The following is a 27,518-nucleotide window of genomic DNA, read 5'->3' as shown; positions in this document are numbered from 1 at the left end:
ACAGGAGCTTAGGAAGTTTGGTCGTTTTTATCAGACTGATTCTGCCTTGTGGATTAAGTGGGAGTGAGGCCCATTGCTTAAATTTGGATTCCACCTGCCCCAATAGCCGGGACAAATTCAGGTCCCAATAGGATGATGGTGATAGTGAAACCTCCAGCCCCAGATATTTGAATTTTTGAGACAGTCAACACTGGGGTGTGGGGAACACTGGAGCCTGGTCTGGAATCCACTGGGAGCATGCTGGATTTGGAGAGATTCACCTTTAGGCCCGAAAAGTTACTGAATGTGGTGAGGACAGTGGCCAACCTCTCCAATGACTTGTCACTATCGGTCAGGTAAACAAGTGAATCGTCTGCATAAAGTTGTATTTTCTCCTGGATGGGCCCAAGTTTCCATCCAACAATTTCTGGGTCGCACCTTATAATGGCCGCTAGTGGTTCAATTGCCATGGCGAACAGGAGTGGGGACAGCTGTTCCCCGTGTGAGAGCAAAGTGGGGGGAAGGTATACCGTTGACAGTTACCAGGGCTGAAGGGTTCGCATACAACAGTTGGGTAAAAGCTAGGAATTTCAGGCCAATCCCCATTTTGCCCATCACCTGCCATAGGCATGCCCATTCGACTGTGTTGAAGGTTTTTGCAATATCTAGTGCCACCAACAGCCTATTGCCCTTGTTTTCATGATCCGTGGAAAGATTAGTGTACAGCCTTGGTAGATTCACAGCTGTGCTTTTGTGTGGCATAAATCCGGACTGGTTTGGGCCAATAATGCTTTCTATCACCAGCATAAGACTCCAAGATAGGATCTTAGCCAGGATTTTGGCATCCCAATTCAAAAGCGAAATGGGTCCATATTCCTGTAGATTCTTTCCAGGTTTTGGAAGAACAATAATTGATGCCTCTCTCATCGATGGGGGAAGTGCCCCACTGTCCAGCACTGTTGAGTAGACTGCCAATAGCTTAGGAGCCAGAATTGTTGCATAGGTTTTATAAAGTTCAATGGGCAATCCATCTCTGCCTGGTGACTTCCCGCTGGGGAATGCCCCAATAGCTAGTTCAATCTCATCAACTGTGAGCTCAGCATCTAATGCAGCTCGCTGTTCAGGATTTAAAGTTGGTAACTTGATTTTGGCTAAGTAGTGGGGTAGTTGGTCCCTATATGGCCCAAATTGGGATTTATACAAGTATTTGTAATAAGATCCAAAAATACCACTGATTTCTTTGGGGTTGTCAGTGACATCTCCTTGCATGGAACGAATCGACGGAATTACCGTGGGGGACAATTCCACTCTAGCCAAGTGCCCTAACAATTTCCAGTCCTAGCACCATGCTCAAAAATATTATGCTTAAGAAACATTAATTTCCTTTGGCTTATACATTCCAATTTGTGGTAATTCTCCTGTTCTTGTTAAATTTTTGATGTGCATCAGGCGTGTGTGTTTCTATCACCTCTTGTTCAGCACCAGTCACCAACTGTAGTAACTATACCCAGCCATGCCGGATTGAGACGCCACCCTCTATTGGAAGTCAAATCCCCCCATGACCATACTATTTCCAGAGGGGCATGATCCGAGATTCCTCTAGGAAGGTATTAAATTCGTTGGATGAGTGGCAGCATTTCTCTGGATATTAGAGCTAGGTCTATTCTAGACAGGCAAAGATGAGTCTTGGAATAGCATGAGTATTGCTGGGTAGTACAGTGAAATGTTCGTCACATGTCAAGTAAATTCAGGGAGAGAAGAAAGTTGTTGAGTTTGTGGTTCACACCTGTACCTCCTGAACCATCTCTTTTCCATTTATCTATGGCTGGGTTTGGGGTGGAATTAAAGTCGCCTGTGATTACAATCGTGGATTGGGGGAATTGTAGACAATAGTTTGTACAATCTAAAAGTATGTCATCTGTAAATGGGGGAGGGATATAAATATTGGTTAGCTGGAATTCTTTGGAAAAAAATTTGCAGTGCAAAAAGATAAACCGGCCATTGGGATATATTCTAAGATGCAGTAAGGAAAATACAATTCTTTTGTTGATCAATACAGAGACCCCTCCTGTGTAGACTGAGTATGTGGAGTGGTAGTGTCAACCTAGCTCACATACGAGTAGTTACCCTAGGTAAGTGAGGGGTTGTTGAAATGTTCATCTAGTGACGCTCCGCCCTAAGAGTTCTTCATGGGACATGACTGTCCGAGGGGCAAGCGGAGTATCCAAATGGCATATTAGTGTCTTGTAACAGCTGTAACGACTAACATCAGGGTTCCAGTTTACATAAAATTCCCCATATAGTAGGATTTCCGGGTAGCCTGACTAGTGTATTGAGTCCTAGGGATTATTTCCATCGTCCAGGGACTCGTTCTTGGCTGTAGCCCGTGTGGATAAGACAACTTATGTTATCAATTGTATACTTCAGCTATTTCCAATCTTTGGATTCCAACAAATAGTTTAAAGGTTTATTCCAAAAATTAGCGATTAGAGATTTATAAAAAGATTCCTGTTAACCCACTAATCTCTATACAGCAGTGCATTATGTCCAAGGTGTACCAGGCAGTGGAAGATGGCATAATTGATGATCATTTGAAAGATTTTCTAATTAAAACTAATCCAATAACCCCTGTATTTTATACTTTGCCAAAAATCCATAAAAACATGGAAAAAAACCCTGGACGGCCTATAGTGGCAGGTACGGATTCGGTCCTTAGTCCACTGGCAATATATGTGGATAAGATCCTACAACCTCTAGTGCATGGTACAACCTCTTATGTAAAAGATACAAAGCATTTGCTTACAATTTTGGAATCTCTACAATTACCGTCACGCAATATAATTTTGGTCAGTCTTGACGTTTCCAGCCTTTATACCTCCATTAAACACTCTTCAGGTCTTACAGTTGTGAAATATTTTTTAGACAACAGTGACTACACTACACCCCAAAAAACATTCATTATGGATTTGTTGGAAATTATCCTACATCAAAATTACTTTCTTTTTGGGGACACTTTCTACTTACAACAACAGGGGACAGCGATGGGGAGTAATGTGGCATCAAGTTATGCCAACTTGTTTATGGCCTACCTAGAAACACACTTTGTTTATACACACCCCCTTTACAAAGCCCACTGTCGACTATATGTTCGTTATATAGACGACCTACTAATGGTATGGGAAGGTCCCTCTGACACATTGACAGCCTTTATAGGCTTTCTAAATGATATGGAATCCTCCATCTAATTCACATGGACAAGTGATAAAAATTGCATTAATTTTTTGGATGTTAACATTTTTAGAAGGGGAACCAAATTGGAAACTGACCTTTTTAGAAAATCAACTGACAAAAATAGTATTCTACATTTTGATAGTTTCCATCCGCATTCCCTCAAATGTTCCCTTCCGTATACACAATACTCGAGGGTAAAAAGAATCGTATCTGATCCATATACATACACAAAGAGAATTGAAGAAATGACTGACCGTTTTAAAGAGAGGAGGTACCCTGAGGAAGTTCTAAATAAGGGTCTATCTCTAATCAACAATAAGAGTAGGGTAGAATTATTAAAACCCCCCAGTAAAAACAAAAGTAATGAAAATAGGATGGTTTTTGTTTCAGGCTTTTCCACTGCTAGTAAACATGTCACTAAAATCATACACAAACACTGGCATTTACTTACATCATGTTTGTCCGATATACCGGCATTCCAACAACCACCACTAATGGCCTATAAACGTGCCAGAAATCTTAAAGACCGATTAGTGAGAGCGGACATTGGACCTTTAAAACAGAAGTCCACACGCTTTTTATGTAATCCAAAATTCGGCACTTTTCCTTGCCTCAATTGTACACAATGTAATTCAGTTACCAAGGGGGATGTGTTTTACCACCCACATTTGGGTAAAAAATATACTATAAAGAATTACTATACATGCGATTCCTCTTATGTGGTCTATTTATTGAAATGCCCCTGCGGTTTACTCTATATTGGCGAAACCACACAAAAGGTCAAAGACCGCATTTCCAAGCACAAATCCACGATTCGCAAACAACTGACAGCCCTCCCAGTTCCAGCTCACTTCCAGGAGGCTAGACACACAGTTAGTCAATTACGCTTTCAGGTCATTGACTCAGTAGAAATCCCTAGACAAGGTGGTGACAGGATCTTGATGCTTAAGATATTGGAAATGCGGTGGATACATAGATTAGATACGATTAGATACGAGGACTGAATAGGGATTACACCCCAGCAATGTTTATTTTACTATCATTATCTAATTATTAATATTTAATATTAGGTATGGAGTCCTGTTTGTAATTGTTTTTAATTGGTGTAGAAAGTAAATGATGGATTCAACATATGTACTATATTTATGTTTTTAACATATTTTGGTTTCTCTTTTTTCTATTTTTGTTTTCAAAGGAGCATGATCTACAGGAAATATTCTGAGTATCTATACCAATTTGTACAAACGATGAAGTGGCTCATGAAGAGTGCTGAGTACCTTATGCCACATGGGTACCAAATGATATTTCAGGCCTGTATAGATCAATTCCTTTCAGCATTTAGTCTTTTGATGTTTCAATTTTAGTATCACTTGTATCACTGTGTGTTACAATGTTTTGATACATTTATATTTTGGATACAGTTTTGCAGTTGTATAGCGCCATATTGACAGAGAATAATACCTTTGATATTGGTTGCTATGGACTATGAACCACGGAGAATAACATATGGACACTGTGAACTCTGACCTTGGGGGAGGGATGAGAGGCGTGACTACACCCCTCTTCCACTATAAATGTTTGTCACATGTTTACACATGGAGGCCCGAAACGTTGCCATTTTGTTTGTGAGCTGAATAAATACTGATCACTTAATCAATTGTAACAGTTGTGCCGCAGGTCTCTTGCTTTGCGATATTCCAAAAATTAGCGTCATCTTAAGGATTCTAGCCAGGGTCAGGCTACACCAACTGTATACACAGATCATTACACTGGGGCTGTAAAATGAGTACAGTTTAGCCAGGTGGTACATCCTAACGGAGATTAAAGGGCTATTGGCGTTATTGCAGAGAATTGGGGGGACATAGTTACCAGCTGCTGTGTGAAGAGATAAAAAAACAAAAAACCTCAAGCCTCCAAATGCTGCCGGCCCAATGTATGCAACCAGGAGCAGGCCTCTGCCGGGTTGTCGAAAAATTTAACGCCCAAGGTCATCTGTATCCGCAAAGGAGAAGGGTACATCATGGAGTACGGGATTTCTCTCTGTCTCAGCCTTTTCTTGACGTCCAAGAATCGTACCCTCATTTTTTGGAGTTCATCGGAGTCCGGATATATGGAAACTTTTCAGCTGGAATTGACCTTTAGTGCGTGCCACCGGCAGAAGCTTGTCTCGATCTTTGCAGTTATGTATACATGCTATCAGGGGCCTGGGTGGGGCGCCGGGTATCGAGGGCCTAGATGGTATTCTGTGCGCCCGTTCCACCGAAAAATGCAGGGGTCAGGGACTCCTCATCCGCCCATTCTTTTAGGATTCTTTCCACAAAGTCCTCGGGGCAGTCCCCTTCCTCTCTGGCACCCCGACCACATTGCTGCGTCTCGCCCGGTTTTCCAGGTCATCTACTTTTTGACGCCATTGTTCCACTTGCCTTTGTAAATCCTGAGTAGTTTGCTGCAGAGGATGACAGGAGTCTTCTAGTGCTGAAAACCAGGCCTCCGATGCTGAGGTGCGTTCTCTAATGCGCTGCATGTCGTGTTTGATCAGTGATATTTCTGCCTTGAGTTCGTTCACCGTGGACATGATGGTAGCTTGACAGGATTGTTGGCAGTTCTGTACCGCCACCAGCAGATCTTGCAGAGTGGGCTGTGGTCGCGAGGCCTCCTCTTGCAATGCATTGTCTTCTGTGTTAGGATCCTGCGCCATTTTGGATTCGGTAGCTGGCGCGGCCTTACGAACAAATTGTTCCAGGCGTGTGGGGATCTCAGTCTTCTTCTTATTTTGTTGATTCCTACCTGCCATGTTTGACCAGAGGTATTGTGCCCTTTTGGATCAGTTCTTTGGCACACAATTAGAAAAGGTATCACAGGATATGCGCAGGAGCTCACTCGATGTGCGTCCTACTCCATGCAGTCAGGACACCCCCCCCCCCGTTTTTACTTTCTATAATGAAAAAGCAACCTATCTCCAATATTCTTTAATTAAAAAATGTGTACTGTTTTTAAAAGAAACCCAACTGTATGCAGTGAAATTCTCCCTTCATTTACTGCTGTGGATAGGAATTGTCAGACTGTCCCTAAATGCTCTGCAGGGAAACAATCATACTTATGAACAGCAGGGGGAGCCCCACCTTCCCAGCCATGCAGAACTCAAGCAGCTTTGTTTGTTTTCCTGTAAAGCAGTCAGCGACTGTGTAGACATTTGTATTGGATTTTATTTTGCCTTTACATTCCCTTTACTGTTTCCAACTCCAGCTGCAGGGGCAAAGATCACGGAGCCAGATTTAAACAGATAAACTGGAATTCTATATGGAGGATTATTTTGCTGCAGCCACTGGTTCTGCAGAGAACCTCTGCCAGTGACTTGTAAATGAACTCTGCAGGTTTTAGGTGGTGAATATTCAATTAGAATTCCCAAGGTCGAAGTGTGATAAATCTCTCATTCAAATTTACCTTCGAAATTGGGGATTAAAATTCGAATGTGTGAATTTCGACACCAACATTTTTTTCAAAATTCAAATTCAAAATTTGACCCTTACTAAATCTGCCCCTTAGTTGATACATTTCTCAGCAGCATATGTGGAATATTAGAAACCTTTAGTCTACCTAGAAAAACTATACGTTGTTTTTTTCCAGAGAACCTGAGCTTTTTAAATCTGCATGAATTTTCATGTATTTACACCTCTGCAAAAAGATTTATAGCGTTAAATACGAAAAAAAAACCAAATCCTATTTTTCATAATATATGAATCTATACCAGAAAAATATTTAACTTTACGCATGAAAATCCAACTGATTTGGAAAGCCTCATGTCTCGCAAACATGTCAATACCAGATAAGTATAGTTTTAGGGAGATTTAGGACTTCTGTACAGCAAAAACTCCTGGCAGTATATTACCGAATTTTAAAGCTCTAAGGTAGAAATCGGACAGTAGGTTTACCCCAGAAAAACCTATATTTTTGAAAGGTACACATTCTGCTGATTCCAAAACAGGTAACTATCTCCTAACAACCAAACATCAAAGCTTATCTGAACATAGCGTTTTTTATAAAAATGTATTAAAATTCTGAAAAATCACTTTTCATTTTGTTGCTCTGCATGTCCCACACTGTATTAGGTACCAAAAGCACCCTGAATATGCTGCATTTACTGCATTTTGTGTGGGGTAAAAACACCAAAAAATATGTTTACCCCCAAAATCATATATTTTTGTAACGTACACAATCTACCGAAGCTAAAATGGGTACCATGCCTTTCTGCTCCAAACTACTGAGTCGCCATACTTTCCCAAAATTGGTGGTTTCGGTGAAATACCTGAAAATGGCCTCAAAGCTTCGAATTTCCAGCATCGTTTTGTCCATGTATCATGTATCAATATGATTGCCAGGGGTCCTCCAAACAGTTAGATGCCAATTGTGCATAAGTTTACCAAAGTATCTGTCATTTAGAGGCCTCAAAATGAAGTTAGCACATACAAATAGTCCTGTGGGTCACTACAGCTTTCCAGATCAATTTGGTTCCTAGAGTGACTAGGTGTGTTTCTGTAGTGAGAAATCGACCTTCTTGTTGTAAATATTATTGTATACAACTCAGCTTGTTTCTTGGTAATCCTTCTAAATAACTCTTATCCTGGCTTGTCTGACTGACCTTTCCTAGCTTCTGCCTAATTTGTGCTGCTTGCTCCCACTTGCTAAATTGCTATGCAGCCAGTCTGAAAAGGTATAGAAGCAGTTTTACCATTTCTCAATGTGTCTCCTAGTGCCAGTGGGAATTCAAAATACCTTACTTTATCCATTACTTTGCAGATGGCAAATCAACGTATTAAGACAGAAGCTCTTTTAGACACCAGTGCAGGAGGCATTTTCATTGCAACCGAATTAGTGGACCGAGTTGGATTCCCAGCTGCTCTTAAATCCTTTCCACTGAAAATTTAAGTGGTTGATGGTTCTACTTTATGTTCAGATTCACTTACACATGAACCTCAGAATGTATCTTTATTTTCTAATAAAAAATGTATTGGCAAAGTTACCTTAGATATTTTGCCTTCTACTTCCTTTGATATTATTTTAGGTTTCCTTGACTACGTAAGGTTAATCCAGCAATAGATTGGGTGACAGGTAAAGTCACATTCTGTTCAGTTAATGAGGAAAGTACTAGGCTACCCATATTTTCTGTAAACAAAAGACTGTTCAAATTAATTTAGCCTTGCCTGTTCAGTATAAAGATTTTGCAGACATCTTTCACAAAACAAAGGCAGATAAGCTCCCCCCATCATGTATATGACTGTCGCATTGATTTACTTCAAGGTTTAAAGATTCCCCTTGGGAATTATCAGAACCTGAACTAAAGGAACTGAAAAATTATTTGCATGAGAACTTGGCAAAAGGATTCATAAACCTTCTTCCTCACCAGCTGGTGCTCCCATATTTTTTGTCAAGAAAAAAGATGATACCGTACATCCATGCATAGACTATAGAGAATTAAACAAGACAACAATAAAAAACAGGTATCCTTTGCCACTAGTCTCCCAATTACTTAATCAATTGAAATCTGCCAAAATCTTTTCTAAAATGTATTTATGGGGCGCTTAAATACGGGCGCTTAATACACATGAGAGAGGGAGAAGAGTGGAAGACAGCATTCCGTACTGGTTATGGGCAGTATGAATACCTTGTTATGCCATTTGGCTTATGCAATGTCCCAGCCACATTTCAGCTTATTTTAAATCATTTGTCATCTGGGTGACATATTAATCTTTTCAGAAACTTCAGAACAACATTGCCAACATGTTTCAGATGGCCCGTCTAGGCTACACAAGCATAGGTTGTATGCCCATCTCGAAAAATGTGAGTTTGAATCCAATTCCATTTAATTTCTAGGATTTGAAATTTCACCTGATGGTCTACAAATGGACTCTGACAAAATCCAAGCACTTTTGTAATGGCCCATTCCATCCAATGTTAAAGAAACTCAATGTTTCATAGGTTTTGCAAATTATCACTCCCATCACACAACTTACTCAAGGATGTTCCATATTTGTGGTCCAAGGAAGCTCAGATAACATTTGACAAACTAAAATTATTGTTTACATAAGCCCCCTAATATCCTGATCTTGACAAACCTTTTATTGTTGGGGTAGATGCCTCTGACATCTTAGTGGGTAATAATATTATCACAACTCCATGGTCCAAATTCCTCCTGCATCCTTGTGTCTTCCTATCAAGAAAGTTAACTGAAGCTGAAAAAATTATGATATAGGGAACAAGGAACTTTTGGCCATAAAGGTTGCATTCGAGGAGTGGAAGCACTTTCTTGAAGGCGCTCTGAATCCTGTCACGGTATTTACAAATCAAGAATCTGGCATTGCTTAAGTCCGTTAAACGACTAAATGCTCAAAAGTCTAGGTGGTCTTTGTTTTGATTTTGTAATTTCTTACCACCCAGCTAGTCATAATAGTAAAGCAGAAACACTATCCAGACCTCCTTCATCAAGCTTCCCACTTCCTAAGACTGAACTTTCAATCCTGGATAGGAAACACTTCCTATTCTCTCTGCCATTTGCTGTTTTTTGGAAAAACATACAAGACTCTAATACTTCTGATCCGGATTTTTAGCTCTCCTCTCTTCGGGGAAAATTCATTCACATTACTTCTTTTTTCATTAATAATAAATAATAATTCCTGTATCATGCAGGAGATATGCACTCTTATAGATGCAGAATTCTAAACTTGCAGGACATTAAGGCATCTCTAAGACCTTAGATCCTACCTCAAGGAATTTTTGGTGGCCCAGCATTCGTCAAAATGTAATTAATTTTGTACACTCCTGTCATGTCTGTGCCCATTGCAAGGTACCAAGAACAGCTTGAATGGGATTTTTACCTGTCCCTGGAGCTATATTTCTCTTGATTTTAATGTTGACCTTCCTCTGTCTCAGGGATTTAATGTCATATTAGTTGTGGTGGATCGTCTTACCAATATGTCTCATTTTATCATGACTTACGGTCTTCCTACAGCAAAAACTTCAGCAGAATTTATTTTACGTGAAGTCTTTAAGTTTCATGGTTCACCTGAAAACATTGTGTCTTACAGAAGCACACGGTTTACATCAACATTTTGGCATAAGTTCTGCAAGGCCCTTGATATTCAGACCTCTTTTCCATCTGCATTCCACACTCAAAAAGGCCAGACAGAGCAGATGAACCAAACTTTAGAACAATATCTACGTTGTTTTATTACACTCTGTAACAATCTCGTTAATGAGAACCTTGGGAGATGAGCAGTACCTTTTGAAGCACTTTTGGGGCCCCAGGCTTTCTGCTGCAGAAACCAACAAGGAAGTGCGTAGCCAAAAGTGAGGTACCAGCAGGGATGAAGATAAAACGTAGTCAGGGTCAGGCGAAGAGTTCAAGGCAGGCGGCAGAAGTTGTAGCCAGAAGATCAGGCAAAAAGTCAAAAACCAGAAAGTCAAAATATGTAAAAACGCTTGAGCAGGAACAGATAAACTGAAGCCTAGCTTGGGCATTTTAAAAATGGCAAAATAGGCTTTTATCAGGAACTTTTGGCGCCAAACTTTGAATATGGCGCTGATTAGTGACATCATGATGCTAGCGTCAGCACGCCCAGTGGCAAGCGCCATTGTAAAGCGCCAGCGTCAATCAATCAGGGAGTACACGCCTGCGCACACGAAGAGAGGCGCTCTGGGAGGTGAGTACCTGATTAATTCTTCTGGCGTGTCTTACACACTCCTACAAGATAAATGGGCCAAATTTCCCCCTACAGCAGAATTTTTATATAGTAATGCTGTCCATGCTTCCACTCAGATGACACCCTTCTTTGCAAATGGTGGGTCTCATCCCTCCTTATTACCTGGGCACCCAGGTCATCTCCAATTCCAGCAGTCCAGGAATGATTGACCATGCTTCATGATTTTAAGGTTGCTCTTATTTCCACTCTTAGAGACAGTAATGCTCATTATAAATCTTATGCTGTTAAGCGGAGGAAAAAGGAACTGTTTGAGAAAGGGATAAAGTATGCATATCCTCCAAGAATCTCAAATTACGCATTCCCTCTGCTAAGCTTGGTTCTAAGTTTTCAAATTAAGGAAAACCTTAATACTTTGATATACTTTCTTGTTTTGCTCCGTGAAGATCCATCAGGTCTTCCATGTCAGTTTACTAAAACCTTGCGTGAGCAGGAGATTTTCTCGTCTAGGTTCAGATCCCCCTGCTCCGCTTTTAGTTGATGGAGCAGAAGAATTTTGCAATATATGATTCAGTGGGAAGGTTATAGTTCCAAGGAAAGATCATGGGAACCAGCTAAAAATATTCATGGTGAACGGTTGATCAAGAAGTTTCATCAATGGTATCCTGATAAGCCTGGACCTCAGGCATCCAGTGGTCGCCCTTGGAGGAGGGATAGTGTCAGTACGGCTGCTGAATTGGGACTGCAGGAGTTAACTGTCTGTGCATGTTTGAAGAGTTTGCTGCTCAGCATATGAGAATATTTTAGGACTTCTAAACGTCAGCAAGGGCCAATCAGCACGCAGCATAGTTTTTTTAAGATCAACGCAGCCTTCCTTCCTTGCCAGATAATTTTGGTTCCTGGAGTTACATAGTTAGTTAGATCGGGTTGAAAAAAAAGACCAAAGTCCATCAAGTTCAACCCCTCCAAATGAAACTCAGTACCCATACATACACACACGGACCCCTCCATACATTAACACAAACTATATATATACTCTTATGCTTGTCCAAGAAATCATCCAAGCCACTCTTAACGGCACTAACAGAATCGGCCATCATCAGGCAGTGCATTCCACTACCTCACTGCCCTCACTGTGAAGAACCACCTAGGTTGCTTCAAATAAAAGTTATTTTCCTCTAGTCTGAAGGGGTGGCCACTGGTGCGGTGATCCTCTTTGTGGGTAAAAAGGTCCCCTGCTATTTATCTATAATGTCCTCTAATATATTTGTAAAGTGTAATCATGTCCTCTCTCAAGCGTCTTTTTTCCAGACACTTCCACGGGCGGTCTAGGCAAAAACACAGTGCGAAAGCACACATGTGCGTGCATGCACACACGACGCAGCAGGAGGGGCCCATACAGAGTAATTGACCAATTTGATGGAGATCAAAATCCAATCGGGCTGCTGTTTTTTTTAACCTCAGCATCCAAGACTCTGACATCATTAGAAGGAGCGTTGGAGTATGGGGGCTTTCGGCAGGGTGTGGGACAACAAGGCTGTCTACCCCATCACAAATCTATAAAACTAACTCCATCAGAATAGAGGCAAATGCTAGCTGTACCAAGACATTCAGCAGGAGTTTTATTTGCCTGCTGAGGATTCCGGCTGTGATTCATTCAGTTGCGTTATTCTAACGCACTCTGCATATGTTTTTTATGACTGTGAGGAAGACAAATGAAAAGCATAAGTGAATATTTTAGCACTGATGGGAGGACATTTCTACAATGCACAGCAAAAGGTAGAAAATACAAAAGAAAAGGCAAGTTAGAAGGTGTTTAAGGTAGAAGGCATAACACTGATTTTAATATGGCTGAGCAAAAGAAAAATTGGGAGAGGGTGGCAGTACTGAAGTGTACTTTAGAGTGGAGAATTTGTCATGTATGGGGTCAATGTACTGCTAGTTTCATAAATGATTTTACTGGTATGCTCATTATGACTAAAGAGAGTGTCACATGGGAGGTATTTTGTGATAATTTTTTTCCCACAGTGCTACACAAAGCCCTTAGGCCATGCCAATTTTACCAGCTACAACAAAAATGTAATTCATAATCCACATCGTGATGTGCCACCTGTTTCCCTCTACCACGGTTTGTGTCACAGGCAGTGCAGCATCACAACTGATGTGAGTATCCTGGGGGCCCTTGGAGTCAGGTTCCCCTCAAGCCTATCCATTTTACATTGTGTTACATGAAAGTATATAAACTAATAATGCGTTAAGTGACTCCTCCAGTGGCGAGTGGAAATGAAATAGGAAAGAAAGAGCAGAAAGCAGGAGACAAGAGTAGTGTAAAATAGTAGCGATTACAAGGAAAATTAAAGTAGAAAAATATGTAATACGAGACTAAAATGATAAGGGGATAAAGGAAAACTGCAAATAGTAGCATTTATGGGACAGCTGGGGTGTATAGTAATGCCAGCTTTCCACTTAAAAATAATAGACACCCAGCCCTTCTTGTCGTGAGACAATAATTCTGCAAATAGTGATGGTCAAATAGAATGGAAAATATAGAAAGGGACAGAAAAATCTAAGTAGAGTTCAGAAAAAAAAATATAAGGGTAGAGTGAAGTGTGGCAAAAGAAACACGTGCAATGCAGCGCAGCAGGAGGGGGGGGCCTTGGGACAGCAGCCACGGTGGGTCCTGGGCCCCCCAGTCCAACCCTGACTATAGCACAGGATACTTGCTTTATGTGCTCACTGCAATGTGTTGGTACCCATTGCATCTTACTATGTACTGGACCAATCTATTACTGTATAATCTGCTAGGGCCATCAGTGCCCATTGCCTTTAACTGTATGAAATTGGAGTGCCAATACCCAGGGCCTCTAAGAGAATATATATTTAGGGGTTATATTTGTCTGGGGTTGCAGGTGGCTTACTGTGATTTGCTTATGGTATAAGCAGCCATTGTCTATTACTATATATATGTTTAGGGTGCTAGTATGGACTTGGGTGCTGAAACAGCCTACCAGTGGCTCAAGAGTATCATGTTGCTGAACAACCCCTTGGATGTTGCTATACATGGCCTCAAAGCAGGTGCTCACTTTTTAATTCCAGGATTGGAGGCATCTTTTTGTTGCATAACAACAAAATGTACTGCCAAATACAGCCTCCTGTAGGCAGGCAGTCCACATAGGGGCTACCAATAGCCAATCACAGCCCATTTTTGGCATCCCCAGGAACTTTTGTCATGATTAAATAGGGATGGGTGAATTTGACCCGTTTCGTTTCACCAAAAATTTGCCGCCGTCGAAATGTCGCCGACACCCATTAAAGTCTATGGGTGTCAAAAAAATGTTGTCGCGCAGCAAAATTTTTTTGACATGCGTCTTTTTATTTTGACGCACAACGACATACAAGTCTATGGGCGTGATTTTTTCGGCAAAACAAGGTGAAAAAATTCGCCCATCCCTACTCCTAAACTCTCTTTACATTTGAATGTGGCTCACAGAGACATACTTTAAGTAATGTGGGTTTGTAATGGGTTTGTCCTTTAATAGTGGCTTAACATTTCTGCAGCAGCGTGCATAGCATTCTTTTTCTACCTTGGCCCCCCCCAACCAAAAACATTTTCTGCTGCCTATGAGCTAAACTGCTTATACTGTACTGAATTTCAACAAAAAAGCCATCCACAATAGAAGAAACTATAACTACAAAAAATCTGACAAATGAACATATTACACTACTGGACTGGGCAGCAGGACACCAGGAAAAAACGTTGTGGCCCTCACCGCTTGCCACTCCCTGCACAGCTCCGTAACATCCCCAAATGGCCCAGATCATGTCACATCAAGAAAAAAGGTACATGGGTTGGCAGTGGAGAGTTGCACCTGAGGCAGGGAGTCCTTGAAATGGCAACCCCAGTGGGCCCCAGACCTTAGCAGAAGCACATAATAAAAGACAATGTCGGCAGAGAGAAATGACAAAAGGGATAGTAGAGGAATAAAGGCATAAAGAAACAAAAAGTTTAAAAAAATTAAAAGCATGGAACAAAAAAGAGGTTAGAAGGATGTTACATAGTTTATGTAAACATTTTTCCAAATCTCTGTTTATTGAATTGTCAAAGGGGGATGGAGAGGGGGTACAGAAAGAAAGGAGGGTAAAAAGGGGGGGGGGAGTTTATGTAAACATTTACATTATTTGCTTGTAGGCCTGTTCCTTGGGTCACTTTTATACCTAGCACCAGCCTTGTCTGTACAGATGTGGTGTGGTATGGAACTGCATCTTACTTATGATCTGACATGTGCTGTTTAAGCTCCTCTCAAAAACAAAGTAACTAAATGTAATTTAGGCTAATTTACCCAGGACTCTATTATACACATGTTGCATTAACCAATACTTTTTAACACTTAGTTTTAGAAATGTAATAAATTGTACAGACTCTAGGTTGTTATGGGTTATTAGACTTATAACGTATGTTGTTCCACCTGCTATATATACACTTGAAACCCAGGGAAGACACATTTTTAAAGTGATCAGGTTTTCAATCTACATCATGTAGGTGTGGCCCATTAAAAGTGGATGTGGTTTAAAATTATATATATATATATATATTCCGCTGTAATACCGGCACACTTGACAAAGTCATTAATGCACCTGGGTGCAGAAACCCTGCAGAAGAATTTCACACGCACTCACAGGATTTAAAATGAAAAGACATTCTTTTATTCTAGAGCTACAGACTGACGTTTCGGCCCAACCCAAGGCCTTTCTCAAAGTGCTAAAACAACAGTGAACATGCCTTAAATTTACTTTCTGGCAGGAAAACAGCAGCATTAACAGTGACGTATAATCATTGTCATAATGAGACCACCATTTTAAGTATCACTGTAAATACATACATCATACAAACATAAATATTGAATACACACCATATATACTCAATGTTTAAACAATTCATCCATCTTAATGCACATAAAGTTAAAAACAAGACACAAAATAGCAATCTTCATGTATCAATCCTGTAACGTATAGACCCTAACCCGTCCTACCTGAGCCCGCCCGCATCCACACTTCGGGGTTGCTTTTATAGACCAGTGCCGCCCTGCTGATGATGTCACAAAAGGGGCAGGGGAAACAGGTGCAGCTTCTATAAAAGACCAACCCGGAAGTCGGCATTTGACAGTGGCGTGCAGGGAGAGCAGGAGAAGAGCTCAACCGCCACCCGCCCGACCCGCAGGTATCTGGCCGGCCCGCACTTCACTAGTATAGACATAAATGAAATAAACATTGTTGCTAATATGTCAATCTCTGAGCAGATGTTAATGTCTAATGCTATCGCTACCAGTCATAAAATACTATACAATTTATTCTTCCTCATTTACTACAGATCCAGTATTAAATATCCCCTTCGCTTTCTTAAATTTATCTCTTTAATTTGTCACTTAATATTACTTAATTAATCTCTACAACTATCCCTAAATCCAATGCTGTTATACTTATTGGGCCCCAAGCACTTATTCCGCTCGACTATTGCTACAAATAAGTCCAGTGAAATAAGTGCTTGGGGCCCAATAAGTATAACAGCATTGGATTTAGGGATAGTTGTAGAGATTAATTAAGTAATATTAAGTGACAAATTAAAGAGATAAATTTAAGAAAGCGAAGGGGATATTTAATACTGGATCTGTAGTAAACGAGGAAGAATAAATTGTATATTATTTTATGACTAGTAGCTATAGAGTATAGCGTTAGACCATTAACATCTGCTCAGAGGTTGACACATTAACAACAATGTTTATTTAGTTTGTGTACATCCGTTACAAGATTGATACACTATTTTGTGTCTTGTTTTTAACTTCACATGCATTAAGATGGATGAGTTGTTTAAACACTGAGTTTATGATATGTGTATTCAATATTTATGTTTGTATGATGTATGTATTTACAGTGATACTTAAAATGGCGGTCTCATTATGACAATGATTATACGTCACTGTTAATGCTGCTGTTTTCCCACCAGAAAGTAGATTGAAGGCATGTTCACTGTTGTTTTAGCACTTTGAAAAGGGCCTTGGCTTGGGCTGAAACATTAGTCTATAGCTCTAAAATAAAAGAATGTTTTTTAATTTTAAGTCCTGTCAGTTTCTTCTGGATATATATATATATATATATATATATATATATATATATATATATATATATATATATATATATATATATATATATATATATATATATATATATAGATATATATACACACACACATTATATGCAGACACTCAAACACACCTGTATACACAGACATACGTGCATTTACAAGTAGCTGGTTAAGTAAATGATTGCTTTGGTCATAATCATTTAATATTTTGCTGCCTAGGGACAACCAGAAAAAAATTGTCCATTCTAGCTACATTCCCATTTTAATCTTGTCCATTTAATTCCCAAGGAGAGGAACATATAGTTTCTTTCTAGATCTCTATTATATTCTATCTGTCTATAGCCACCTTGGGAACATACTTTATTTTATGCTGCAAGACAGGCCATATAATTGATGATGAATTTTGTAACTTATACACTTAACACCTACACTTTTACACACTTTTAAACACTTTACAGAGATTGCTCAACATTCACATCATCCCTGCCCCAGAGCTTATAAACTACATTTCTTACCACAACCGTCCTATACCGATAAACTTGCCTGTATGCTTTTGGAGTTTAGAACTAATGTACCCAGAGAAAACCGATGCAGGCACAGGGAGCACAGAAACCACTGTGCCTTTTTATACATCACACCCACTTTGAATTCCTAAAACCATTTATGCATGCAAACACCAAACTATATATATATATCAAGTTATGATTTATCTTACTTAACCTAATTTCCACAATGCATGTTGCTCAGATTTGTAACAATAAAGTGCAATACTTACTCCAGATACGCTTTGTTGGTCTTTCCAAACCCCAGTGTTCAACTTCACATGTGTAAATATCATGATCATTTGGTATGAAAGCCAAATAATGTAACTTTCGGAAGGTGCCGTCCTGTGCAGGCAGGTAGCTTGTCTCTTTAAATCCTCTTATTATTTCCCCATTTTTAATCCAGGTTGTGTTCATCACTGGAGGAAAAATGTTCTTTGTACAGCAGATGAGGATGTTGGGTTCGCCCAGTACTACAGCATTTGAAATATAAACACTGACCAGTGGAGGAACTGTTAAAAAGAAAAACTGAAATTAGTCTACCTTGTTACTTGATAAGTCATTTAAAATTACATACATTTTAGATGTAGTTAAAACATTTAAAACAAACTTCCTCCATGTTATAAAACATTAAATCACGGTTCTTTTTTTAACTTATTAACAGAGACTCTTTAATGCAGAAGTTAAACAGATCTCTACAAAGTGATATAACTTAATTACAATGAAAAAATAATTGATTGCATAAGTATACACTGCTTTTAAAAGGACACTTAACCCAGCCTTAAAGGTGTCCCACTGTGCCCCCTAGTTCTCTATAGAAGTTGAGAAAACATGTAAATACACATGGAAACCAATTTACCTATGAGAATACTATTAACCCAAATTATAATTACAGATGCAAGAGAATCAATTAGTGAGAATGCTGATTCCCAGCACTTTGTCAGCCATCTTGCTGTTTTTTATTGTGTAATTTTTAGGGTGTTTATTACACTGGAATCAGACATGGGTATAAAGGACAGACTTGTTCAGTGCTGGAAAACTGTGCTTAATGTTTCCAACTCCAAATAAAGGAACAAAGAACATTGAAACAGATTTACACAGATCAGCTGGGATTCTCATTGGAGCATTATTTAGCATTTTAATGCAGCCGTGGGTACTAGAGAGCTGGGGACATTTTTTTTGTGCATTATTGCTTTAACAATATAACCCTGATTTTGCTAGACTACCGCATCCAGCATGCATTTACTTTTATAATATGTTATATATGCTGGGATATGTAGTTCTGCAACAACTGAGTAAAGTGTGGTTGAGCAGTGCAGCAGGGTTTACTGTCCCTTTAAAGGAGAATTCAACCGTAAAGTAAGAAAAACCCTAACCTACATAGACCCCCCCTCCCTCCTTCCCCAGCCTAGCTGCTTCCCTGGCTAATGCCCCTAACTCTTTACTTACCCCTCGGTGCAGATTCTGTCCAGCTTATACTTATGTTCAAAATACTAATAAAACCTTGCAATTACTGAAAAGATCATTCCTCTTTCCCCCTGTGGTTGTTAAGGTGGTTAGTGCTATCTGTGAATATCAACCTTTAATATAAATAATAATATTAGCACAGGGTACCTGCACAGGGATACCTTCAGGTTCAGAAAGGCTTCCTCTGCCTGTGGGGTCCATGTTACCACTCCAGCTTTACCCCCTTTTATGAGGTCCATAAGTGGGGCTGCTAGGGTAGCAAAGTTGGGGACAAATCTCCTGTAATATCCCACTATCCAGAGAAAGGCTCTCACTTGCTTCTTGGAATTAGGCCGGGCCACTCCTGAATGCCCTCAATCTTGGACACCTGTGGCTTGATTACACCTCTTCCAACAAAATAACCCAAATATCGGGCCTCTTCTAACCCCATTGCGCACTTTTTGGGGTTTGCTGTCAGACCAGCCTTGCAGTATAGTCAAGGACTGCTTGTACCTGGGGCAGATGATGTTCCCAGTCTGGGCTAAAGATAACCACATCATCTAGGTAAGCCGAAGCGTACCCTCGGTGTGGTTTGAGAATGCGGCCCATCATCCTCTGGAAGAGGGCCCTTCTTTAAACCATGTACTAGCTTCCCTCCCTGCCAGTTCATAATTCTTGCTACCTGCTGGACACCCGTTCTATGTTCCTGATTTCCTAGTTCCAATCTGACCCTGTTCCAGGACTCTCCCATGCTGGTATTCCCAGTTCTTGTTTCCCTTTTTGGCTAATGTATGCATGTTCCTCGACTTTAGTTTAACCTTGAGCTGCCAATCCAGTAAGTTGTTCTTTCCATTATCATGCCTGTTGCAATACTATGGAATACATTTAATTTATGTTGGCTAAATAAACTTATTGCAAGAATCCTTACCAGTCTACTCCCTCCTAGTTTATACTTTAAATATTGACCCAGTGGCCCTGCTGGTCATTTTAGTGTGGGGTTTGGGCTACTGGGCATGACACTGCTGTAGTGAAAAACATATGGAGCACAGAATAGTGTAAAAAAAAATCTTTATTACTAAGAAATATATTTTTTTTAAATACGCTCACAAGTGTGATGTAAGAAATATCGAGTCTCCCTTTGTAGTCCGCCTGTATTTGTAACAAAGTCCGGAATTGAGGGTCTGACCACGACCAGTGTTATCTGCCTGCACCAAATTTTTCCTTCGGAAGGTGTGCCTATAAGTCATATAGTTTGACTTTTTAGAGAACTGCACACTAGTGGGTTCTTGGAATTGAGTTAAGGTCCCCATAGATGCAAAGATTTCTCTTGCCGAACAACAGATTTTAGTGAAGTACGACCAATCCTTCGAAATTATAGTGCGGTTAGTGGGATTCAAACGATCAAACATCTTTCGATTTTTCGGCCGACATCTGTCAGAAAATTGTTCGGCCAGGTTAAAAAATCTTTGTGGGTCCCAGTGCAATCTATCTGTTTGCAGGGCCAAGCAGGCAGCTCCCCTTTGTTTTCCTGGGAAATTGGTCTTTTTAGTTGAAGGACAATTCATACGATCGTACGATCACTCCGAGGTAATCATGGTCTCACGATGATGCTCGGATCTTTTAAAAATCTCCACATCTATGGCCAGCTTTAGTTAGGGCAATCGATTATATAATATACTACACTATGTTATTCTTTGCTACATACCTGTCTCCCTGAGCTGTTTAGTGCTTTCTCCCACCTATCAAAAAATCTATTGTCTGTTGCACTCAAGGGAGAACAAGTTTTTATGAGTCCAAAACAAAAGGGAGACTGCAGAGACTTTGGACAATTTATTTTAATGAAAAGGTACTGCTTCAGTGTTCCTTTAACATTGAAATCTACAAAAAAAAGTTTCTAATGCCCAGAGCATTTCCTGACTCTCTGGTTTGAATTACCAGACGTAGGCCTACAAAGCATTCAGGAATCACCAGGGTTTTGAGTTGAGCACCTTTTTCTAGTTCGTTCTGTCATTTTTATACTTGGAATGCACAGTATTAGGTTTCCGTACCTCCCAACATTTTGGAAGTAAAAAGAGGGACAAAAATTTTTTTCCCGCAAGAAGCGCAGCAATTTTTTGACCACACCCCTTTCTGTGGCCACACCCCCTAATTACCATGTTTGTTTTACAAAATTTGCCAGGTTATGAAAGTTTGAAAATATTTCTCCTCATCTAAACTGTGTTTTTGTGTCTCAAAATTGTTACAAAGTATCTTATTTGCACCTGTTAGCTGTTCTGGGCTCTCTGCTAAAAGCCAATTAAGTGAGAAACTTTGTTTCTTTTTCTGGCTGTTCAGTGCAGAGAAAAGAGGGACTTTCCAGTACAAATGAGGGACTTCGGGTTGAGCTGTCAAAAGAGTGACTGTCCCTCCGAAAAAGGGACAGTTGGGAGGTATGGGTTTCTACTAGGCATAAAGCTCTCTCCTGTTCAGAGGAGGCGGGTAACATACTTGGTGAGTTTCGGAAAATTTGCTCTTTTGATGCAGCAAGGTGGGCGTCCTTATGACGTTTGTTTAATTTATGATCCTCCTCAAAACCCTTTAATTATCTGCCCATTCCTGATTGGCCTTTCTGGTGTGGGGCTTGTCTCTTTTTTTTCATTTTTTAAAGGAACAGTAACATCAAAAAAGAAAAGTGTTTTAAAGTAACAAAAACATACTGTACTGTTGTGCTGCCCTGGTACAACTGGTGTGTTTTCTTCAGAAACACTACTATAATTTATATAAAAAGACTGCTGTGTAACCATGGGGGCTGCCATTCAAAGCTGAAAAAGGAGAAAAGGCACAGGATACACAGCAGGTAATGGATAAGCTCTAAAGTATACAATGGGATACTTCAGAATTTATGTAATCTATTAGAGGGCCAGAACTAGGGGTAGGCAGAGTAGGCACGTGCCTAGGGTGCAAATCTGGGGGGGGGGCACAAGGCATGTACCTTCTCTGCTTCCTAATCCGGTCCCCTCTCTGCCCAACTTTCCGCTTGTGCATCTATTTGCGCACACGCGCCCAGGTGGGGCCTCGACCAGCCAGGTTGCCTAGGGCACCTGGATGGCCTGACCGGCACTCTGATCTATAGAGTATCCTGTGCTTGATTGGCTCCCCCCATGGCTAAACAGCATCTTGTTTATATGAACTATAGTATTGTTTCTGAAGCAAATGCACCAGTTTACCAGTGCAGAGCAACAGTACATTATATATATATTTTCATTATTTTAAAATGGTGTTACTGTTCCTTTAACATGCAGCAGATTTTTATGATTGGGTTCATGCTTTTTTAGGCAAGTAGCCTGCATCTCTGTCCTTCTGTCCATAGGGTAGGGGTGGGCTATTGTATTATAAGGTTAGCTGAGTTGTACAGTATCTGTATATATGTTTATATAAATACATATATAAATCCAGAGTGATCCTTTCAGATTATCTTTGAGTCTATGACACTTTGATTTGGACTCCGGTGGAAGTACGATTTATTTAATTGAAGAAAAAAAGAAAAAAAAAACTTGTTTATTGATGCATATTTATGGATTTATTTGTATTCAAGGTAGAACATTTTGCTTTATATCTATATGGTTGCATGGTTGCTTGTTTTTCAATAAAAAATAGCAGGTGAACACAGTGGCAACTTCATATATAATACCCCCTGAGCTCCTAGCATGTGAACCTAGTGACAATGTCAATACCCCAGAACTCTGAGAAGAATACCAAGAATGTGGTATAATGTGTATAATACCCCAGAACGCATATCAGGATGAATGCAGTGGCAATTTAATGTAAAATATCTCAGAACTTATATGAGGATGGATGCAGCAGCAATCCCGTGTATAATAACCCATATCAAATTTTCAGAGGTTGACAATCAGAATGGCTTAGGAAAGAGTTAATGATGTCACTGTGCGAGAAACATTTTAGAGGGAGCCAAATCCCCCCAAAAGAAGAGTCTTGAAAAAAGAAGTGTTTGGGGGAAGTCTGAATTCAGACAAAATAAACATCAAATATATGACAAGATGTTATGTGGTCTGCTATTAATCTTGGCTACAGCGAGCAAAAAAAACCCCTTGTTTCCTCACCACCAGATAACAAGCATATAGCCGGTGTGGAAAACTGAGTCTCTTCTGCTGAATACCTCCTGTTCCTGTGTTGCATCCACAGTCTGTACAAATATGCAGAATGGTCTGATTAATTCATGAGGACTTTTTCTCTCTGCGTTTAACCAGTTTTTTGCACACTGCCTACTTATAGTAAATGACCCCTTATATGTTTCCTTATCTCCCCCCAAGCGTGTTGGTTGCAAGATCATCAACTAGGGATGCTTCTCAGCATCATGCCCTGGAAGTCGTTTGGAGGTAAAATAAATGCAACACAATATAGTGGTTACATAAATTAGTGTAGAAATCAATTTAAAATTATTATTTCAAATGAATAAACCTACACATGAAAGTAGTTTGAAGGGAAGTTTCTAGTCTTGAAAAATGTGCACAATGATATATTCAACATTATCAAAGTGAAAGTGCCAAGAAAAAAAGATGGTTTAAAAAAAAAAAAAAAAACAACTTTATTTGAACACATCAGATTTTTACATAGTAAGTTAGGTTGAAAAAGTCCATCAAGTTCAACTTTTCAGTCTGTATATAACCTGCCTAACTGCTAGTTGTTCCATAGGAAGGCAAAAAAAAACCATTTGAAGTCTCTCCAATTTGCCTCAGAGGGGAAAAACCTTCCTGACTCCAAGATGGCAATCGGACTAGTCCCTGGATCAACTTGTACTATGAGCTATCTTCTATAACCCTGTATTCCCTCACTTGCTAAAAATCTGCCACTTAGCTGTCCAGACTGCCAGTTTGTTAAGATCATGTTAAATGGATGCCACATCCAGGATTGAATTAATTAAGCTGCATAGTTTTGTTTCATCTGCAAACACTGATACATTGCTTACAATACCCTCCTCATTAATGAACAAGTTAAGAAGATACTGACACCAGAAATTAAACCTTTTTTACATTTATCATAATATTGCTTTTTAAAGCTACTTAAAAATTTGCCATAAAGTATTTGCACAATGCTTTTACATTACCTGATGCCCCATGTTCCTGTATGAGGGGGCTGCCATATTTGTGTAGCAGGAGTCCGCTAGCATTGGAAACTTTAACTGGTTGAAATGGGGCAGTCAGGTTGGCAAGGTCAGGTTTAGGAACTTCAAAAAACAATTACTTACAAAAACTAACCTCTCGACAAAAAATAATCAACATGACCTACAGGTAACTTTTAATATACTCATTTAATATTCATATTTTAAAAAGTAGTTTTTTAGTGTCAGTACCCTACAGAGCCCTGAGGGACCCCACTAAGAACCATACTCCAAGTATAGAATGTACCATTAACAACCACCATATTTGTACCCGATCTTGTAGCCAGTTTCCTATCCATTTTTTGCAACAATAAAAAATAATTTAAATAAGATCACATTATGGTCCCTATACCCAGGGGTTCAATTACTTGCACATTTGCTATAAGTTATGGGTCATTAGAGATCACTAGATCCAGTATAACATTTTTAAAGGTTGGCTCCTCAACAACTTGTACCATAAAATTGTCATGCAAAAAGTTTATAAACTAGCTCCCATTCACTGTCTTTGCAGCAACTTTTCTCCAGTCAATATATGGGTGGTAACCCCCCCCCCCATTTATCATTACTTTTCTCAAACTAGCAGCCTTTTCTATTTGCATCAGCCTCCTCCTCTCTTTACTTACATCCAGGGGCCTATAGTATACGCCTACAGTTAATTTGCTGTACTCTTTACAATGAGTTAAAACTTCAGCCCCCCCCCCCCTTACATTACCTCCTCCTTTATTATCTTTTAAATCCTGCCTAACAAACACATACCCCTCCTCTTTCTATTGCTTCTGTCCCTCCAAAACAAAGTGTAGCCACTTATATGAACTGCTCAGTCATGCGACTCATTCAGCCATGTTTCAGCCACACCAATCAAATCATATTTTCCCTCCAGTGCCAGCACCTCCAGCTCTGCTATTTTACCAGTCAGACTCCTTGCATTTAAAAACATACATTCAATACTGGAATCAGCATGAGAATTTTGTAAATACAGCATGTGGTCCTCCCTGTCCTCAGCAGTAACCCTAACCAAATCTTCACCCCCATTTTCCCATCCTATGCCCACTACCTCATGTAACCTGTCTTCCACAGAATCCCATAATGCACCCCCCCTACACCTAGTTTAAAATCTCCTCAAACCCTATAGCCATCTTCTCCCCCAAGCAGCTGCACCATAATCATTGAGGTGCAGCCCATCCCTGGCAAACAGCCTGTTGCCAATTGAGAGATCAGCCCAGTTCTCCAGAAACCCAAAGCCCTCCTCCCTACACCAATCTCTCAGCCACGCATTAATCTCCCTAAGATCCAGCTGTCTTCTTAATGTTGCTTGTGGCACAGGTAAAATCTCTGAGAAAATTACCTTGGAAGTCCTCACCATCAACTTTAAACCTAGTTTTTTTTAAAAATCATTCCTGAGGACTTTACACCTCCTCTAACTTTGTCATTGGTACCTATGTGTACCAAGACTGACTTCCCTAATAACCTGTCCACTCATTCCACCACATGCTGAACCCTAGCACCAGGCAAGCAGCAGACTATTCGGCCGGATGGGTCCTTATGACAGATTACCCTATCCACCTTTCAAATAATTGAATTCCATATAACTAAAACCTGCCTTTCCTTCCTTGTACTCCCACCTGTATTAGAGACACTACCTCCCAGGGTGCTCTCAGAATTAGCCTGTCCATAAACACCAGTTCAGAGCTGCCCTCCTCAGCATCTTTAGCCAAAGTGGCAAATTGTTGCTCTAGCTTTGGACCAGCCCCCCTACCATCCCATCCCTTACTCAGGGGCGTAACTGTATAGGAAGCAGACCCTGCGGCTGCAGGGGGCCCAGGAGGTATAGGGGCCCAATGAGGCCCTAATTCATTTACAATTTCAATAAATATTGGAGAAACAAGTCAACCTCTAAACTTTTTGGAGGCCTGAAAAATAATTTGCTGTGGGGCCCAGTAATATCTAGTTATGCCAATGCCCTAACCTGACTGTTACAAACCTGTCTCCCTCATTAGCCTCCACTGCCCCTTCTCCACCCCCACCCCCCACTACTCTGGCCCCTGCCATTGATTGTTCTGAGAGTCTACTCTGTGTTGCAAGTTCCCCTCTAGAGTCTGCAGTTCAGATTCCAAGATGAAAACCCACTTGCATCTCTCACACAAATACTGCATGGAACTGCTGCTCCACCACCAAATATATTTATATTTAAATTTAAATATTTAAATTATGTATGCTACTAGCAATAAAAAAAACCCATTGTTAACTTTAAAAAATGTGCCCCTATCTACTACAACAATTTGAAACCCAATACAAATCTACCCCACAAATCTAACTCTCTTAAGTGACAGGTAGAGATAACAAGAGCAGAGACAAAACATACTACTAACAGGAAAATTCGGAACCTGCAATGGATCAAACAAATATTTTCAGAAAGCCTATAAGGCTGATACAAGGCTGCATATTAATATATAATCAGGTGCAGGGAGATGCAACGGAATAAATGCAGCAGTTCTGGAACCATTTATGATCAGGTGCAAGGAGTTGCAAGGGAATAAATGCAGCAGTTCTTGGAAATTTTTGTTGAATATATATTATTAACACGTATTTATAGAGTGCCAACATATTGCGCAGAGCTACGGTGAAAGGGAATAAATGCAGCAGTTCTGGGACAATTTATGACCAGGCACAGGGAGTTGCAAGGTAAAAATGCAGCTGTTATGGAACAGTTTATGATTAGATGCAGGGGGCTGCAGACAAGTAGCCAGCACAATGATTTTCACTCCTTATGGAGTGGTGCACGTTCTTTAATGGCCACTATCCATTGGCATCAGAAGTCAGCAAGTATTTTTGAACAGCACCACCACCATCTTTCTTTAAAAGGCTTTTACTTGTGCTTTCAAGGGCATCACAGCAACGTTTCAGGCCATGCGGCCTTTTATCAAGCTTTATAAAAGGCCGCATGGCCTGAAACGTTGCTGTGATGCCCTTGAAAGCACAAATAAAGGCTTTTTAAAGAAAACGAGTTTGGTGGTGGTGCTGTTCAAAAATACTTGCTGACTTTAGATACAGGGGGCTGCAATTGAATAAATGCAGCTGTTCTGGAATGATGTATGATCAGGTACAGAGAGATGCAAGGGAATAAATGTAGCGGATGTTCTGGAATTGTATATTATAACAGATGCAGGGAGTAACAAAGGAAAACCGAAAAGATGATGATTGCTTTTTGTATACAACATAATACTGTGTAGAAAAGGACTATGGTATTTACACTCCTGATATACATTGCCCCTAGAAAAGAATAAAATACTTTTAGTAGCAGATTATGTTTTATTTATACAGCAGTTTGT

General features: G+C 40.1%; 1 protein-coding gene across 1 annotated transcript in view; it reads right to left on the bottom strand.

Annotated features, from left to right (window-relative positions):
• The window catches only part of LOC108698551 (H-2 class II histocompatibility antigen, A-U alpha chain), a 76,143-nt gene that overhangs the window by 27,031 nt on the left and 21,594 nt on the right, over positions 1-27,518 (bottom strand). The window contains exon 3 of the mRNA XM_041572855.1: positions 17,819-18,097. Coding sequence (XP_041428789.1) covers positions 17,819-18,097 — 279 coding nt within the window. The remainder of the gene's footprint in view (positions 1-17,818; positions 18,098-27,518) is intronic.

The sequence above is a fragment of the Xenopus laevis genome, chromosome 8L, assembly GCF_017654675.1.
Source record: "Xenopus laevis strain J_2021 chromosome 8L, Xenopus_laevis_v10.1, whole genome shotgun sequence".
NCBI lineage: Eukaryota > Metazoa > Chordata > Amphibia > Anura > Pipidae > Xenopus > Xenopus laevis.
Note: the sequence above shows the minus strand (reverse complement) of the source record. Positions and strands in the feature narration are given on the sequence as shown.